At 44.7% G+C, this 15,619-nt stretch overlaps 1 protein-coding gene across 2 annotated transcripts in view; it reads left to right on the top strand.

The window, feature by feature from the left end:
• Nucleotides 1-15,619, top strand: part of LOC124147665 (enhancer of mRNA-decapping protein 4-like) — a 44,196-nt gene that overhangs the window by 20,399 nt on the left and 8,178 nt on the right. Inside the window, exons 13-26 of one of the 2 annotated variants that reach the window (XM_048397406.1) lie at nucleotides 756-927; nucleotides 2,107-2,206; nucleotides 2,661-2,755; nucleotides 3,160-3,301; nucleotides 4,336-4,708; nucleotides 5,436-5,583; nucleotides 6,171-6,336; nucleotides 6,899-7,030; nucleotides 9,326-9,406; nucleotides 9,601-9,655; nucleotides 10,319-10,565; nucleotides 11,601-11,756; nucleotides 12,279-12,394; nucleotides 13,772-13,937. In XM_048397406.1, the coding sequence (XP_048253363.1) occupies nucleotides 756-927; nucleotides 2,107-2,206; nucleotides 2,661-2,755; nucleotides 3,160-3,301; nucleotides 4,336-4,708; nucleotides 5,436-5,583; nucleotides 6,171-6,336; nucleotides 6,899-7,030; nucleotides 9,326-9,406; nucleotides 9,601-9,655; nucleotides 10,319-10,565; nucleotides 11,601-11,756; nucleotides 12,279-12,394; nucleotides 13,772-13,937 (2,149 nt within the window). The remainder of the gene's footprint in view (nucleotides 1-755; nucleotides 928-2,106; nucleotides 2,207-2,660; nucleotides 2,756-3,159; nucleotides 3,302-4,335; nucleotides 4,709-5,435; nucleotides 5,584-6,170; nucleotides 6,337-6,898; nucleotides 7,031-9,325; nucleotides 9,407-9,600; nucleotides 9,656-10,318; nucleotides 10,566-11,600; nucleotides 11,757-12,278; nucleotides 12,395-13,771; nucleotides 13,938-15,619) is intronic. The other variant, XM_048397407.1, reaches the window with a different exon arrangement.

Genomic DNA, 15,619 nt, shown 5'->3' with positions numbered 1-15,619 from the left:
TGTTGCTCATAATATGAATCACTGGATTATCTGGTCCAGACTTGATTATTTTAAGGCCGCTGTCATGGCTTGAATATTGCTGAGTGCAGAGTTAAGCAACAAACAAAAGCATAAGGGTCATACGTTACAGATGCTAAAAGTGTATTGATAAGGCAGGGTTTTACGTGACACACAAATATGCGTCCTTTAGGCACAAATGTAGAGAATAGACACAGACAAAAGATATACTGTGTCCCGAAGGATGCACAATAATATACATTGTACCTACAGCGCATCAAGAGCAGTGATGAGTGTTATTTCATAATCAATAATGACCACTGTCCACATGATCATTGATTCATTCCAGTAATAATCAAGATGTACAGTACACTACACCATATCATTACTTTACAGGACCCTCATATAGCCTGCAAGGACCCTTAAAAGTAATTATTGGGGGTCCCCCAGACCCCCAGTTTTTAAAACCAAGGTAAAACGCTGATAAGGTGTAGACATTCACCGGTCAGCTGTATTTAGACATGGGTTGTACGTTACAGATGTTGAATGTGTATAGATGAGGTGTAGACATTCACCGGTCAGCTGTATTTAGACATGGGTTGTATGTTGCAGATGTTGAATGTGTATAGATGAGGTATAGACATTCACCGGTCTGCTGTATTTTGACATGGGTTGTACGTTACAGATGTTGAATGTGTATAGATGAGGTGTAGACATTCACCGGTCAGCTGTATTTAGATATGGGTTGTATGTTGCAGATGTTGTATGTGTTACAAGTCCACCAGGAGGGCACATCGACCACGGCACATGTCAGCTCCGTGTCAGAGTTCCTGCTTGCCCAGCCCTGCCTCAGTTACGCCATCCTGGACGCCAGCACCAAGAAGCTGAAGAAGTCCCCCAATGACTCCCATCTGGATGAAATAACCACAGGTAAGTCTACATGGCTAGCCCACCTGTTATTCGTGCCCTCAATTATCACGCTAAGTTGGGCTGACTGCCTCCAGGGTCTAGTGGTAGAGTGTCAGCCCGGAGAGCGGAATGTTCAGGGTTTAATCCCCGGCTGCGTCATACCAAAAAAGGAAAAAAGATCGAACTTGGTGTTTCCCTGCCTTATGCTCGACGTTATGTGGCTCTAACAAGGACTGATCAGCTCGGAGTCAGTATACTGTGTCTGAGTGAGGTATTCATGTTAAACTGCATGGAATCTCAAATGGGCTTGCACTATAAAATCGGGCATAAGTCTGGACTAGTGCAAGCAGCCACACACGCATGCATGCATGTTGCTGTTTAAGTGCAATAATCTTGTATGCAAGGTTAAATCCCTCACCCAACCTCAATTGGCTCCTAGGGGCAAAGTAGGGATAGTGTTCAGGTAACATGGGTTGATTTTCACAACAATTTCCTTGTGTTTGGGACCCATGCAGTGAGCCCCAAGTAACTCGCCTGACCTTTGTATATCGTTAGTGTTTGTTATACCTCTATTAAGAATCTTGCGGGGCAGGCCGGTAGCCTAGTGGTTAAAGTGTTCGCTCGTCACGCCAAAGACCCGACTTCGAATCCCGACGTGGGTACAATGTGTGAAGCCAATTTCTGGTGTCCCCCGCCGTGATATTGCTTGAATATTGCTAAAAGCGGTGTAAAACCAAACTCACTCACTCACTCACTATTAAAAATCTTGACACTTGACAAAACAATACATTTCAATGTAGACCCTGAAATCATGTGACTTACATTGACCTCGAATATTCACTCGTCACATGATCAGTATTGACCTGTCACGTGATGAATATTGACTCGCCTCGAAGAAAACAAGATGGCGTCTGGTACGAACATTTCGTGGTTCGCAGAGGATGGTGTAAAGACTTTATAAACTGTTAAGTGAATTTCGGTATATCAAAACAAATGATTACTCTTGAAGAGGTAAATATGCAAAAAAAGGCCCCCTGGGCCTGACCCCTTTGGTAGTCAGACCACCATCAAGTGTTGGTTCCTTGAGTCCTTGTTTTTGCATATTGACCTCATCAAGAGTAATTATTGTATAGTGTGTGGTCAGCTGTCCTTTTGATTGGTTGTTAAGCTGATCGAGTTGATTGTTAATTGTGTAACCAGGGGACCTAGACGGCGACGCCACAGATGACATCAACCGCCTACACAGGCCAGAGGAGACCACCACGGGCGTTCAGCTGAGACTGTTTGCAGTTCATTCAAAGTGAGTTGGATATACTCATAGGGTCCTTTCCTTTTTTTTTTCCAATGCAAATTTTGGGTTTGAATTGATCGTCAGCAATTTGTGTTGATCGTAAGAGGTGACTTAATGGATCGTGTTGTCAGGGTCAGTGACTTGGAAATTTGCATGTCATTGTACTCTGACTCCGTGGATTGATGCTCTCAATATCAGTTGATTATCTGGTCCAGACTTGATTATTTACAGGCCACCATCTCATAGCTAGAATATTGCAGACTGTGGCCTAAACAAACAAAACTTTATTCTTTTACTCATTCAGGAGCTTGTTGATTTACTGACCTCGTGACATCAACTTTGTCGCCTAGTGCAGACCCAGTCACTTCCAGGCCATTGTGATGTAGCCGTAGTATTCAGGATATTGGTGACTGGCTTAAGGCAACTTTCACTCACTGACTGATGCATCTATCTCTCACTGTAGAGCTCTGCAGGAGTTGCTGATCCGCTACAAACCGGAGTCCTCGGTGCCGCCCCCCTCCACCCCATCGGTCAGCTCCATCTCTCACGATGAGACAGGTAGGAGAGTTGTAATATATACAACATGGATATTTGGTGTTCTATACGTGTGAAAGTCAAGAGGCCCTTCTATCCCGAATGTTTAAGGTGATATTTAGCAGGGCCCTGTTTTCAAATACTACAGCAGCAAACACAGGTCCAGACTTGACTTCTAACAGTCTAACGTTGTAGAGCTAGACTATTCTGTGTGTGACATTAAACAACACACATACAAACAAACAGGATATCCCTATGCTGTCCCCTTAAATATGAATGCTTGAAGTTCTCTTATTGCTGACATCTAATGCTTATTGTGTCATGCACGTTATCATCAATTAATGTTTGGGAGATAAGATCGAAAGAGACATGACAATAGATAACTGTTTCCTTTATTGTATGTTTGTAAGATGTGGTGCCTGTTGCAGGTTTGCGTGACGCCTTGTCGGACATCAGCATGAGTGTGGAGCAGAGTCTCCCCGAGAGCCACGGCAGCAACTCCTCCGCCCTCCACGACAACTCCAACCCAGTGCTGCTCACACCCGATGCGTTTACCAGTCCTAGTCCAAAGTAATCAGTAGTCTCAGTAGCATTACCCACTTCAGTTCTTCAATATAAAAACCTATTTTATTTGGGGGAAGAATTGCATCCCCCATAACCCATGCGTGTAGGAATTGTCTAATATGATCGGGGTGGTCAGTCTTGGTGACTTGGCTGATTGCTGATCATGTCCCAGTAGGGTGGATTGTTGCTCATGCTGAAGCAGTTTCAGTTGCGTGTTTTCTAGTCCAGACTGTTGGTTCGATTTGCCCAGTCATCTGAGGCGTGCAGAGTTGTGTCCCTTGGGCACGCCAGAAACTTATGACCATTGTTTCGAATCCTGGTTTGCTGCGATTATGTTTCTAGTTTGTCAGCACTATACCTGTTCTCATGTCCACCAAAGTAGTAAATGTCCGAGACTGCATCACTTCAGGCTTTCCTCCCACATGAAGCTGACACGCTGTGATATAACTGGAATACTGTCTCTTTAAACCCAACTTACTCACAGACACTCACTGGGGTGGTCGGGTAGCCAAGTGGTTAAAGCGTTCGCTCTTCATGCCGAAGACCCGGGTTCAATTCCCGACATGGGTACAATGTATGAAGCTTATTTCTGGTGTTCTCCACTGTGATATTGCTGGAATATCGCTAAAAAGCGGCGTAAAACTATACTCACTCATAGACACTCACTATTTACAGATACAGCTGGACTATAGTTGGCTGGGTGTTTTAGTATTATACAACAACAGATTTTGTAAAACACCTAGTCTGAACTATGAGTAGAGTGAAACCATTAGGTTTATGAAAGCCCTGCTTGTTGGACATGAGTTGGGGACACCTTACACAAATATCGACACGTTACTACTTACGTACAGACTATTTAACCTTCAGGATTTGTTGGTGAATGAGATGGTGTAAGAGAGTGAATATTATTACTGCTTCAACACGTTCAATTCAAGAGCCAAATTTGTTTTGTCAGTACTTCCAGGCTGAAATAGTCTGGATAATTTCAACGCAAATGATAAATGCTGTTCTTATGCAGGCACTATTTCATTTATTTCCAGCAATAAAACTGTGTCAGTGCAGAACTCTCTGGATCATGTTCGAGGCAGTGGAACGATAGATCACATGCGCGGCAGTGGATCTAGTACCAGTAGCTTCACTCACGTCACTCCCATGAACGATGAGATCTTCACCCCACGTAGCTCAGCATCCGGGGACCGGACAGTCATGTCGCCAGGCAGTTCCATCGCCCACACACCCTCGTCCAAGGGCGATGCCCAGTCCCAGGATGTGACGCCCACAAACATGCCCCTCCCCCCCATCGACTCAGTAGAAGAAGAGGAGCTTGCCACGCCAAAGGGGGGACCTGAGTCGGAAAAAGGGGATGCTCACAATCATTCTGCACAAGAAGTTCTGGATGATTTCTTCACCCAGGTAGGACAAAGACCATATTTGACAATATTATGTCTGATTTTTGTGTGAAATTGCATATTGATCATGTGACTGCATTGCGTACATTTTTGTGAGCTCATTTCATTCCTGGTGTTTATAGAAGCAGTGATAGAGAGGGGTGTTTGGTTGTGAAGAAGGTTAAAACTTCATTGTTTTATTTGAAACTTGAGATCTACAACACAGTTACTGGTATTAGCTGGTGCTCAGCTGTTACTCGTTTACACACATGTGAAACGCATACATGATACCCCCACTGTGATATTGCTAGAATATTATGGATTATGGCATAATACCACTTGAATACAGTCTGTGACTTGAGCCACTGGTCTGAAGCCTGAGTCTAGTAATATTCTGTTCCGTCTAATAATCTCAGAAATATTAGCCCCTGTAATTACACCAGCATTGATTTGAAATTACACTGAGAGATGAGTTCTGTCTAGAAGCCTCCAAATATTTTGTATGTATGTGAAGAACTGTTTAAGATGTTATAGAAAACAGAAACTTTCAGCGGTTGAAACTAACGTTTTTTGCCCACTAGTCCTTATAATGATAACACATAGCAAAACCCTTAAAATGGCAAATTTCTACTAGTCCTTATGATACCTTAACTATTGGTCAGTTTGGCAAGGACTACAGGAAACTGCTGGCAATGTTATTCAAGTTGGGCTGTGTTGTAAAGACATGTACATGATGTATGAACTGTTTCCAGGGAGGTGCCTCCATCAGGTCGGTGGATAGTGCGTCCAGCACGGGGCGGTTTGACGTCAGCGAGATAGTTCCCCCCCAGCCAGGGCAGCCCGAAGTCAGGCACCGTACTGACTACGACGAGAACGACCAGGAGGTGGCTGAAGTGCTAGGTACACCATTTGTGGATAATATTGGACCTCCTTGAGAGGATTCTGGGACAAAATAGTTCTGTTGTATTGCTGATGGGGTCTGTCTCAAACATGGTTGACATGGGTATACAGTAAACTACGTTAATAACAAACTCATTTTTCAAATTTCAATTTGTTATAACCATAGTTTGTTATAACCATAGTTTGTTATAACCATATTTAAGCATATATACAGCAAATGTCAGGGACCAAAAACTAAGTTTGATATTATATCCGTCAGTTCGTTATAATATGTTCGTTATAAATGTAGTTTACTGATATTATTTACTCTTTCAGTTTATGTGAGTTTGATGACATGGTGGATGTGTTTGTTTATGTGGGTCCATTGTGTATTGGAAAATATTTATCAGCTTCATTCGAGACAAATTATCCAAATTTGTCTTTGATATTTTAATGACCCTGTTTTTCGAACTGTATTTAGTATTTTATAAAGGTCTTTGTCTCATCATTTTAAACAAAGTCGTCCTTACCTAAAAATGCTTGAGTAGAAATTGCTTTAGGTTTTGCCCTGATGTATTGTGTATAAGTTGTTGTATTTTGTGTATCAGGTGAAAGCTATGTTGCTGTTGAGGAGGAAGGGGGTGAGGCTGAAGAGTTCCAGGAGGGGGAGACAACTGGAGAGGAGTTACATGTTCCCCGTGCCTGGCCCAAACCACCAGATGTACCTGGAGTTAACCAAAATCTGTCATCAGAGGCTGTGGTACGGGACAACAGGTAAGTTGTGACAGAGCTACCTATCTTCTGTTTGTGGAGTGTGAGTGTGAGTGTCTGTGTGTGAGTGTAAGTGTGTGTGTGGTGTGTGTGTAGGTTTGTGTGTGTGTGGTGGTGTGGGGAATGTGTGTGTGTGTGTGTGTGTGTGTGTGTGTGGGTGTGTGTGTGTGTGGGTTTGGGAATTAGAAACACCAGATTACAGAAAGCATTAAAACCATGATCATACGAAACTGTATGGTTTCTGTCTTTTAACAGATAAATAATAACTCCAGTCCTCTGTAGGGTTGTACAGGTAGTTTAGTTTAACGCTGAGCACAGTAGCATCAAGCATCAAAACCAAAATGAGGAACATTAAACATGACTGGCTGGGGCTCTGGTGAAAAATCTATACCCTTACCATTGTTGGTGGTGTCTTTCAACGAACATTGCTGCATCCATAACAGTGTATAGACTGGTTAGGTCCAAAAGTAGCATGGATGTTGCCTCCCAACACATCATGCTCTCATCTGACTGGCATATGTACGTCTCACAGTCATGTTCCTAACTTAGAACTGTTTACTCTCAGCTCAAGGGAGGAGACCCAGGATGATGACGATGACGATGATGAGGAAGAAGGTGATGATGGCGATGATGAAGCCGAGATTGAGGAGGAGATTGAAGTTGTTGAGGAGGGCAGCGAGGAAGAGCAACAGAACCAGTAAGTCCATAAGTAAAGAAACCTGGTAGCCGTTGTACCAAGCTATCTTAGCACTAAGGTGACCGTAACTCCCATACCGTAACATAGAAATACAGCCGTCGTAGCGCTTTGGTTCATAAGGAAAGAAAACTGAACCTTAGCACCAGGAAGGCTGTGGGAGGAGGGGATGGGGGAGAGGGTAGCCTGGTAGTTAAAATCTTGAGTGGGGGTGGAGGGGTGGGGATGGGGGTGGAGGGGTGAGAAGAGGGTAGCCGGGTAGTTGAAACCTTGGGTGGGGGTGGAGGGATGAGAAGAGGGTAGCCTGGTAGTTGAAACCCTGGGTGGGGGAGGGGGGGATGGGAGAGAGGGTAGCCTGGTAGTTTAAACCTTGAGTGGGGGTCGGAGGGGTGGGGATGGGGGTGGAGGGGTGAGAAGAGGGTAGCCTGGTAGTTGAAACCTTGGGTGGGGTGGAGGGGTGAGAAGAGGGTAGCCTGGTAGTTAAAACCTTGGGTGGGGGTGGAGGGGTGAGAAGAGGGTAGCCTGGTAGTTAAAACCTTGGGTGGGGGTGGAGGGGTGAGAAGAGGGTAGCCTGGTAGTTAAAACCTTGGGTGGGGGTGGAGGGGTGAGAAGAGGGTAGCCTGGTAGTTATAACCTTGGGTGGGGTGGAGGGGTGAGAAGAGGGTAGCCTTGTAGTTAAAACCTTGGGTGGGGGTGGAGGGGTGAGAAGAGGGTAGCCTGGTAGTTAAAACCTTGGGTGGGGTGGAGGGGTGAGAAGAGGGTAGCCTTGTAGTTAAAACCTTGGGTGGGGGTGGAGGGGTGAGAAGAGGGTAGCCTGGTAGTTGAAACCCTGGGTGGGGGTGGAGGGGTGGGGATAGGAGTGGAGGGATGAGAAGAGGGTTGCCTTGTAGTTAAAACCTTGGGTGGGGATGAAGGGGTGGGGATGGGGGTGGAGGGTAGCCTGGTAGTTAAAACCTTGGGTGGGGATGAAGGGGTGGGGATGGGGATGGAGGGTAGCCTGGTAGTTAAAACCTTGGGTGGGGATGGGGGTGGAGGGTAGCCTGGTAGTTAAAACCTTGGGTGGGGATGGGGGTTGAGGGTAGTCTGGTAGTTAAAACCTTGGGTGGGGACGGGGGTGGAGGGTAGTCTGGTAGTTAAAACCTTGGGTGGGGATGGGGGTGGAGGGTAGCCTGGTAGTTAAAACCTTGGGTGGGGATGGGGGTGGAGGGTAGTCTGGTAGTTAAAACCTTGGGTGGGGATGGGGATGGAGGGTAGCCTGGTAGTTAAAACCTTGGGTGGGGACGGGGGTGGAGGGTAGTCTGGTAGTTAAAACCTTGGGTGGGGATGGGGGTGGAGGGTAGCCTGGTAGTTAAAACCTTGGGTGGGGATGGGGGTGGAGGGTAGTCTGGTAGTTAAAATTTTGGGTGGGGATGAAGGGGTGGGGATGGGGATGGAGGGTAGCCTGGTAGTTAAAACCTTGGGTGGGGATGAAGGAGTGGGGATGGTGGTGGAGGGTAGCCTGGTAGTTAAAACCTTGGGTGGGGATGAAGGGGTGGGGATGGGGATGGAGGGTAGCCTGGTAGTTAAAACCTTGGGTGGGGATGAAGGAGTGGGGATGGTGGTGGAGGGTAGCCTGGTAGTTAAAACCTTGGGTGGGGATGAAGGGGTGGGGATGGGGATGGAGGGTAGCCTGGTAGTTAAAACCTTGGGTGGGGATGAAGGAGTGGGGATGGGGGTGGAGGGTAGCCTGGTAGTTAAAACCTTGGGTGGGGATGAAGGAGTGGGGATGGTGGTGGAGGGTAGCCTGGTAGTTAAAACCTTGGGTGGGGATGAAGGAGTGGGGATGGTGGTGGAGGGTAGCCTGGTAGTTAAAACCTTGGGTGGGGATGGTGGTGGAGGGTAGCCTGGTAGTTAAAACCTTGGGTGGGGATGGGGGTGGAGGGTAGCCTGGTAGTAAAAACCTTGGGTGGGGACGGAGGGGTGAGAAGAGGGTGGCCTGGTTGTTAAAACCTTGGGTGGGGATGAAGGGGTGGAGGGTAGCCTGGTAGTAAAAACCTTGGGTGGGGATGGAGGGGTGAGAAGAGGGTGGCCTGGTTGTTAAAACCTTGGGTGGGGATGAAGGGGTGGGGATGGGGGTGGAGGGTAGCTTGGTAGTAAAAACCTTGGGTGGGGACGGAGGGGTGAGAAGAGGGTGGCCTGGTAGTTAAAACGTTCATTCATCACATGGGTACAATGTGTGAAGGATGGTATATGATGCAATAATTTGTGTCCTCTCAGTTGATGTGCCTCTACTTTTGTGGGCATGAAAATTTTAAGTAGTTCTTGTTTCAGAATGTCGCCAAGGTTAGCTGAAAGGATAGGCAAAGTGAAGCAGTCCCCACGGTCTGCCTATGGATCAAGGTAATAGAAATATTGCACAGCAGCGTCCTTAGACAATATCTACATGTAACATTTCCATACTACACATCCTAGCTCAGTTCTCTTTGACGAAACAACTCCTGGTTATTCACTGACATATACAGGGTTGCTAGGCAGAAGCCCAAATAAATGATGAATAGGTGAAATCAAGTGAAGTATACATGTTGTGTTTTCAGTGAGGCTGTTACGGCGGCTGTTCGAGCGGGGGTAGATCGGGAGTCATGGAGGGAGGTGAGAGACCGGAGCACATGATCCACCATGAATGTACAGGAGAGTCTGTCAAGGCCCCTGTATGGAGCTGGGTTAGAATGAGTCACTGGCACACCATTGCTTGTTGTAAGAGACAACAGAGCTTGATCGGCTGGTCAGACTCGGTGATGTGCTTCATTGTGAGCTGATGGCGTGGGACGCTCATAATATGCTGCTCGAGCTTTTGATGGCGATAAGCATTGAAAGATAAAATATCCCTATCAAGAATTGAGTGGTATATTAATCATTGGTTTGTCTGGCCCACGTTTGATTAATTTCAGTGCCCTGTGATATAGCTGACTGCAGAAAATAACAAAACATATGAAGTTGGTGAAGGGAACCACAACATGCAGTGAATATTCATATCTGATAGATTTCCTCAATAAGGAGCGAGGCCAACTTGCACAAGGCGAATCTAGCACTATGATTAGTGTAACTCCAATACTTTTTGATTCAGTTGAAATGTTGCAAACAATTAATTGAGAATCTACGAGGAGTTAAAATAAAACTGAATATGTAAGTAGTCTTAGACAGTCTGGCAGGTGGAGGAAATTTATTTTCTGCCCAACAGGCGGGCAGGCAGTTATTTCAGACAGTGGCATAAGATAACATTCCCTTACTGACAATGCTTCTCCCCTGCTACAGATGCAGAAGAACATGCAGGACATGACGGCGGTGCTGCAGGCGCAGCAGATGCACATCACGGAGCTGCAGCAGCAGATCGCGCGGCAACACGACCAGCAGCTGGAGCTGCAGCAACAGAAGGAGGAGCAGTGGCGCCTGCAGCAGGTCGCCGCCACGCAGCCCGGCCTGCAGGAACAGATGCAGAGGATCGAGGATGTCATGACGTCACGGATAGAGCGGGTTCTCACACAGCACCTTGGCAGGCAGAATATCCTTCATATCAGTTGTCTCTGCGACCACGACCGTTTCTACACAGGGATCGGAAGGTCGGTGGTTCAATCCCAGACCCCATCATATCAAAAGACGTTAAGAGATGGTACTTTTTGTTGCCTGGCATTCAGCATTAAGGGGGAAAACATGGACTGGTCAGTTCTGAGTCAGTATATTGTGTCTGAGTCAGTGTTTAAAATAATTTAAAAACCCAACAAGTCAGTCTGGCATGTGCCCCCTAAATGTTCCCTGCCCATCTTCAAAGTTACCTGCGCGCATTCAGACATTATAAATATTGAAAATAGCGAAAAATAAGACAAATCGCGCCTTGGTTCATTTGAAATAATGTAAACAATTACTTGAGAATCTATGAGAAGTCATAATAAAACCGAAAACGTAAGTAGTCTTAAAATTATCTGCTAGACAGCCTGGCAGGTGGAGGAAAATTTCATACAGCCCGACAGAAAAGTTATAGGCGTGAGGCTGGAAGGTGGGCTGGCAGTTATTTCGGCAGTGGGCAGGCAGTTATTTCGGTCTGAGTGGGGTATTGATGTTAAACATATGCTTGCTATCTCAGTTGTGGACAGGTACAAACAGATTCCCTATTTCACCTCACCTCTGTCTGCTATGCAGGGGAGATGCACATTGAAATACAAGGAGTTGAGAATTAAGAGTTTGAGTTTAGGGTCTTGTAGAATACTGTCATGGCAGTAGCGATGCATAATGGAACACAATGACTATTCCACACGAACTTAAGGGAGCTCATACAGTCATGGCATTATGACATGAAGTTTCAAGTGGTTTGAGACAAATATTTATTTGTTGTTCTGTATTTCTTTTTATAGAAAGTAAAAAATGGTTCAAAAAGGGAGTAACTGTGTGGTTTGAGCATCTGACTTTGATTCCAGATACTAATGTGATTTTCGCAATCTTTTTATTTGTTCCCTGTGGATATTGTTAGCGAAAATGAAATCCACGGGACACAGTGTGATTGTATTCAATGCTTGAACATACCTGTCCTTAACGACTGCACCTCAGACGTTACAAGATGTAATGACCCGCACAGAGGGCCGACATCGGCAGGAACAGGAGAGGCTGCAGACCACAGTGACGCAGTCCGTCAGTCAGGCCATCACCAACAACCTGGAGAGGGCTGTCCGTGCTGAGATGAAGAACACGGTGGTCCCCAGTGAGTGGAAGGCATTATTGGTCTAGATATTGGATAATGATGTACACTTGCTCATCTTGCTGTATAATCTCTTTCTTGCCTCAGTTTCAAGCAAGCCATCTTATTGCTGTAGGAAAGCACGGGTCGCCTAGTCGTCTAAGGCGCTTCGATTCGCTGTGCAGAGATGCGTCCCTTGGGCACGCCAGAACCCTGTGATTGTGGGTTCGAACCCCGGTTCGCCCCGATTATGTTTCTAGGTTTGTCAGCACCATACCCGTGTTTGTGGGTTTCACCAAAGACCTGCATCACTTTGGGCTTTCTCCCACATTAAGCTGACACGCCGTGATAAAACTGGAATAATGTTAAAAGCAACGTTAAACCCAACTCACTCACTATTGCTATAGCAATTTAGTGTTATTAAGTTACAAAATTCAACTAGTTCTTATGGTGGGGTAGCAGTTGTAGCATTATCAGTGCCCTGTAGTACGTGTGTAGAATTATCATGAGAAGATTTTCAAGCAAATTTTACCTGATTTGTTGTAGCGGTGACGAAAATCTTAGATCCAGTGAAAGATCAGCTTCATCAAGATCTGGCACACAAGCTCACTGCCACTGATGTACTACTCAAAGACAACATCGCTAAGATGGTCAGGTCTCGGGTAAGTCATGTAGTCAACCTCGTGGAGAGTCCTGCTTAGAACTGCTCCTCAGCAAGCTATGCCCATAGTAACAGGTCACTTACAGAGATTCTCTTTTGATTTCAATTATATTTACATGAGTTGATCAGATTTAAACACAGGCTTGCCATGGGCCTGCTCAATGATGGCAGTCTGTAAAGAATCGAGGCTTCAATCCAGTGTTTAATATTGTGAGCAACATCCGCATTGAGCATGTCACACAAACATCACTAAAACCTCAGAGCTACAGATAAGCAGCATATTTGCATAAGATACCCCCCCCCCATATTCAAAACCCAATTACTTTCAATTAACTTGCGTGTGTACAAAGGAGCTAATTTCCGAAATATAATTATGAGCTAATTTACTTTCTGAGTCAAGCTTATATATTTAGAACAGTTATATACATCTGAAACATTATTTCATTTTTTTTAAATCTTAAAATGTTCACTAGTTTTGGGAAATACCCAATAAAGTGATAAATAGATAAGTGAAATAGTATTGGTTACCCAATGATAAATGTAAAAAATGCGCATTGGTAGTTCCGTGTTTGAAATGGAACTTAATGCTTTGAACTCTTATTGTATTTTTATTAGAATAGTAATACCAGCTCCATTTAATATGCAATCAAAACAGTTTTCGCCAGTCATACATTCATATTGTTTTGTGTCCAATGGGACTACCCCTAATGGGGTCCCTGGTTGATAAGTCCCCAGCAACCTATGCCGGTCACATAAGTTGACAAATGGATCGGGTGGTCAGACTCTGTGACTTGGTTGAATGGTGTCATCAAACCCAACAGCATTCATTGTTGCTCAGAATAATCAACCCTGGATAGTATGGTCCAGACTTGATTATTTGCTGGCCACTGTCATGAAGCTGGAATATTGCTGAGCAAGACATTAGACAAACAAAAGCATCTTCTTTATTTCTCAGTGTAGAATAGATTCCATGCACTTGTTGCTCACTGTAGGAAGCACTAAGCTATGTCGGCCCGTGAAGACCTGGGGTAGAATAGGTCTTCAGCAACCCATGCTTGCCGTAAAAGGCCACTATCCTTGTAATAAGAGGCGACTGACCGGATCGGGTGGTCAGCCTCTCAACTTGGTTGATGCATGTCATCGATCCAAATTGCGTGGATCGATGTTCATGACATCAATCACTGGATTGTCTGGTCCAGACTCAATTATTAACAGACCACCGTCATATAGCTGGAATATTGCTGAGTGCGGCGTTAAACAACAAACCAACAAAACTAAGCTATGTCAGGTGGCCAGACTCAGTGTTGGTGGATTGCATGTCACTGTAGGGCGACTACAGCCTGGTTGTTCAGTCTGAGACATGGATGTTCTGTTTCAGCAAACAGTGGAGGCTATAGCCAATGCAACCGGCAGTGCCATCCAGGCCCCCATACAAGCTGCCTACAGAGAGGCCTTCCAGAACATGGTCGTTCCATCGTTTGAGCGAGCCTCTCAGAGTATGTTCCTGCAGGTTAACGAGGCCTTCCAGAGGGGCACCACCGAATGTGAGTATATGTCACCTGTGAAGTTGATGGAGGATGATATTGTTACTTATGAGACCTATGAACATCCTGTGTAGAATTGGTCTTCAGCAACCCCTTGTTGTCGAAAAGGGCGACTATGCATGTAAGAGGCGTCTAAATGGATCGGGTTGTCAGACTCGGTGACTTGGTTGATGCATGTCACTGTAATTGCCCAATCGTGTAGATCGATGCTCATGATGTCTCAATCATTGGATTGTCTGGTCTAGATTATTAACAGATAATGATTCATATAGCTGGAATAGTGCTGAATATGGCGTTATACAACAAGCAAACAAACAAACAAACATACAAACTTACCATGAACTTTGCAGGAGTTTATCTTGAGGATATTCGGGCCAGTCTGCAGCAGATGTCAGTTAAAACAAACAAACATACAAACTTATCATGAACTTTGCAGGAGTTTATCTTGAGGATATTCGGCCCAGTCTGCAGCAGATGTCTGTTAAAACAAACAAACAAACATACAAACTTATCATGAACTTTGCAGGAGTTTATCTTGACGATATTTGGCCCAGTCTGCAGCAGATGTCAATTAAAACAAACAAACAAAGATACAAACTTATCATGAACTTTACAGGAGTTTATCTTGACGATATTTGGCCCAGTCTGCAGCAAATGTCAGTTAAACAAACAAATAAACAAACAAACAAACATACAAACTTATCATGAACTTTGCAGGAGTTTATCTTGACGATATTCGGCCCAGTCTGCAGCAGATGTCAATTAAAACAAACAAACAAACATACAAACTTATCATGAACTTTACAGGAGTTTATCTTGACGATATTTGGCCCAGTCTGCAGCAAATGTCAGTTAAACAAACAAACAAACAAACATACAAACTTATCATGAACTTTGCAGGAGTCTATCTTGACGATATTCGGCCCAGTCTGCAGCAGATGCCAGTTAAAACAAACAAACAAACAAACAAACATACAAACTTATCACGAACTTTGCAGGAGTTTATCTTGACGATATTCGGGCCAGTCTGCAGCAGATGTCAGTTAAAACAAACAAACAAACATACAAACTTATCATGAACTTTGCAGGAGTTTATCTTGACGATATTCGGCCCAGTCTGCAGCAGATGTCAGTTAAAAGTCCCCAAAGGGGAATATTAGTTTCCCAATGAATTTTGATACAGTTATAACTAATGTGATGGCTTGGTCAAGTTGACTTGCATTTTACTGATAACAGGAACAATAATGAGGTAGGGGCCTGAACGCTTAACTTTCAATTATTGAATCAAGTTCAGTATTAAAACACAATGTTCAAATAATTCTGATATGAAGAAGCTGTGAAATGAGGTCCTGGGGACTATTCTATTTTAGTTTCAGGACCCCTCCCTATCTTTGACTTTATCCTAAATTTTAACACTGATGAGTCTCATCTCAGCTGACATGTTATGTTTTTATGTGTTTGTCAAGTTTTTCAGACATTGCATAGAATATCCCATAATGAATTATAGGCTTGATGACAATAGTGTACTGTGCCATGCTGTGATATGAGCAAGATGGTCTCAGAGTGGCACTTAATACTACTCACCATACTCGCTTACCATCCCGCTGCTCTTGATTCTTGAGATACTGTTCAAAGCAGCATTAAGTCCACCTCTCCCACTGTGCTGGCCCCATCATTGCGCT

The sequence above is a fragment of the Haliotis rufescens genome, unplaced genomic scaffold (assembly GCF_023055435.1).
Source record: "Haliotis rufescens isolate VD_foot unplaced genomic scaffold, xgHalRufe1.0.p SCAF_17, whole genome shotgun sequence".
Classification (NCBI taxonomy): domain Eukaryota; kingdom Metazoa; phylum Mollusca; class Gastropoda; order Lepetellida; family Haliotidae; genus Haliotis; species Haliotis rufescens.
Note: the sequence above shows the minus strand (reverse complement) of the source record. Positions and strands in the feature narration are given on the sequence as shown.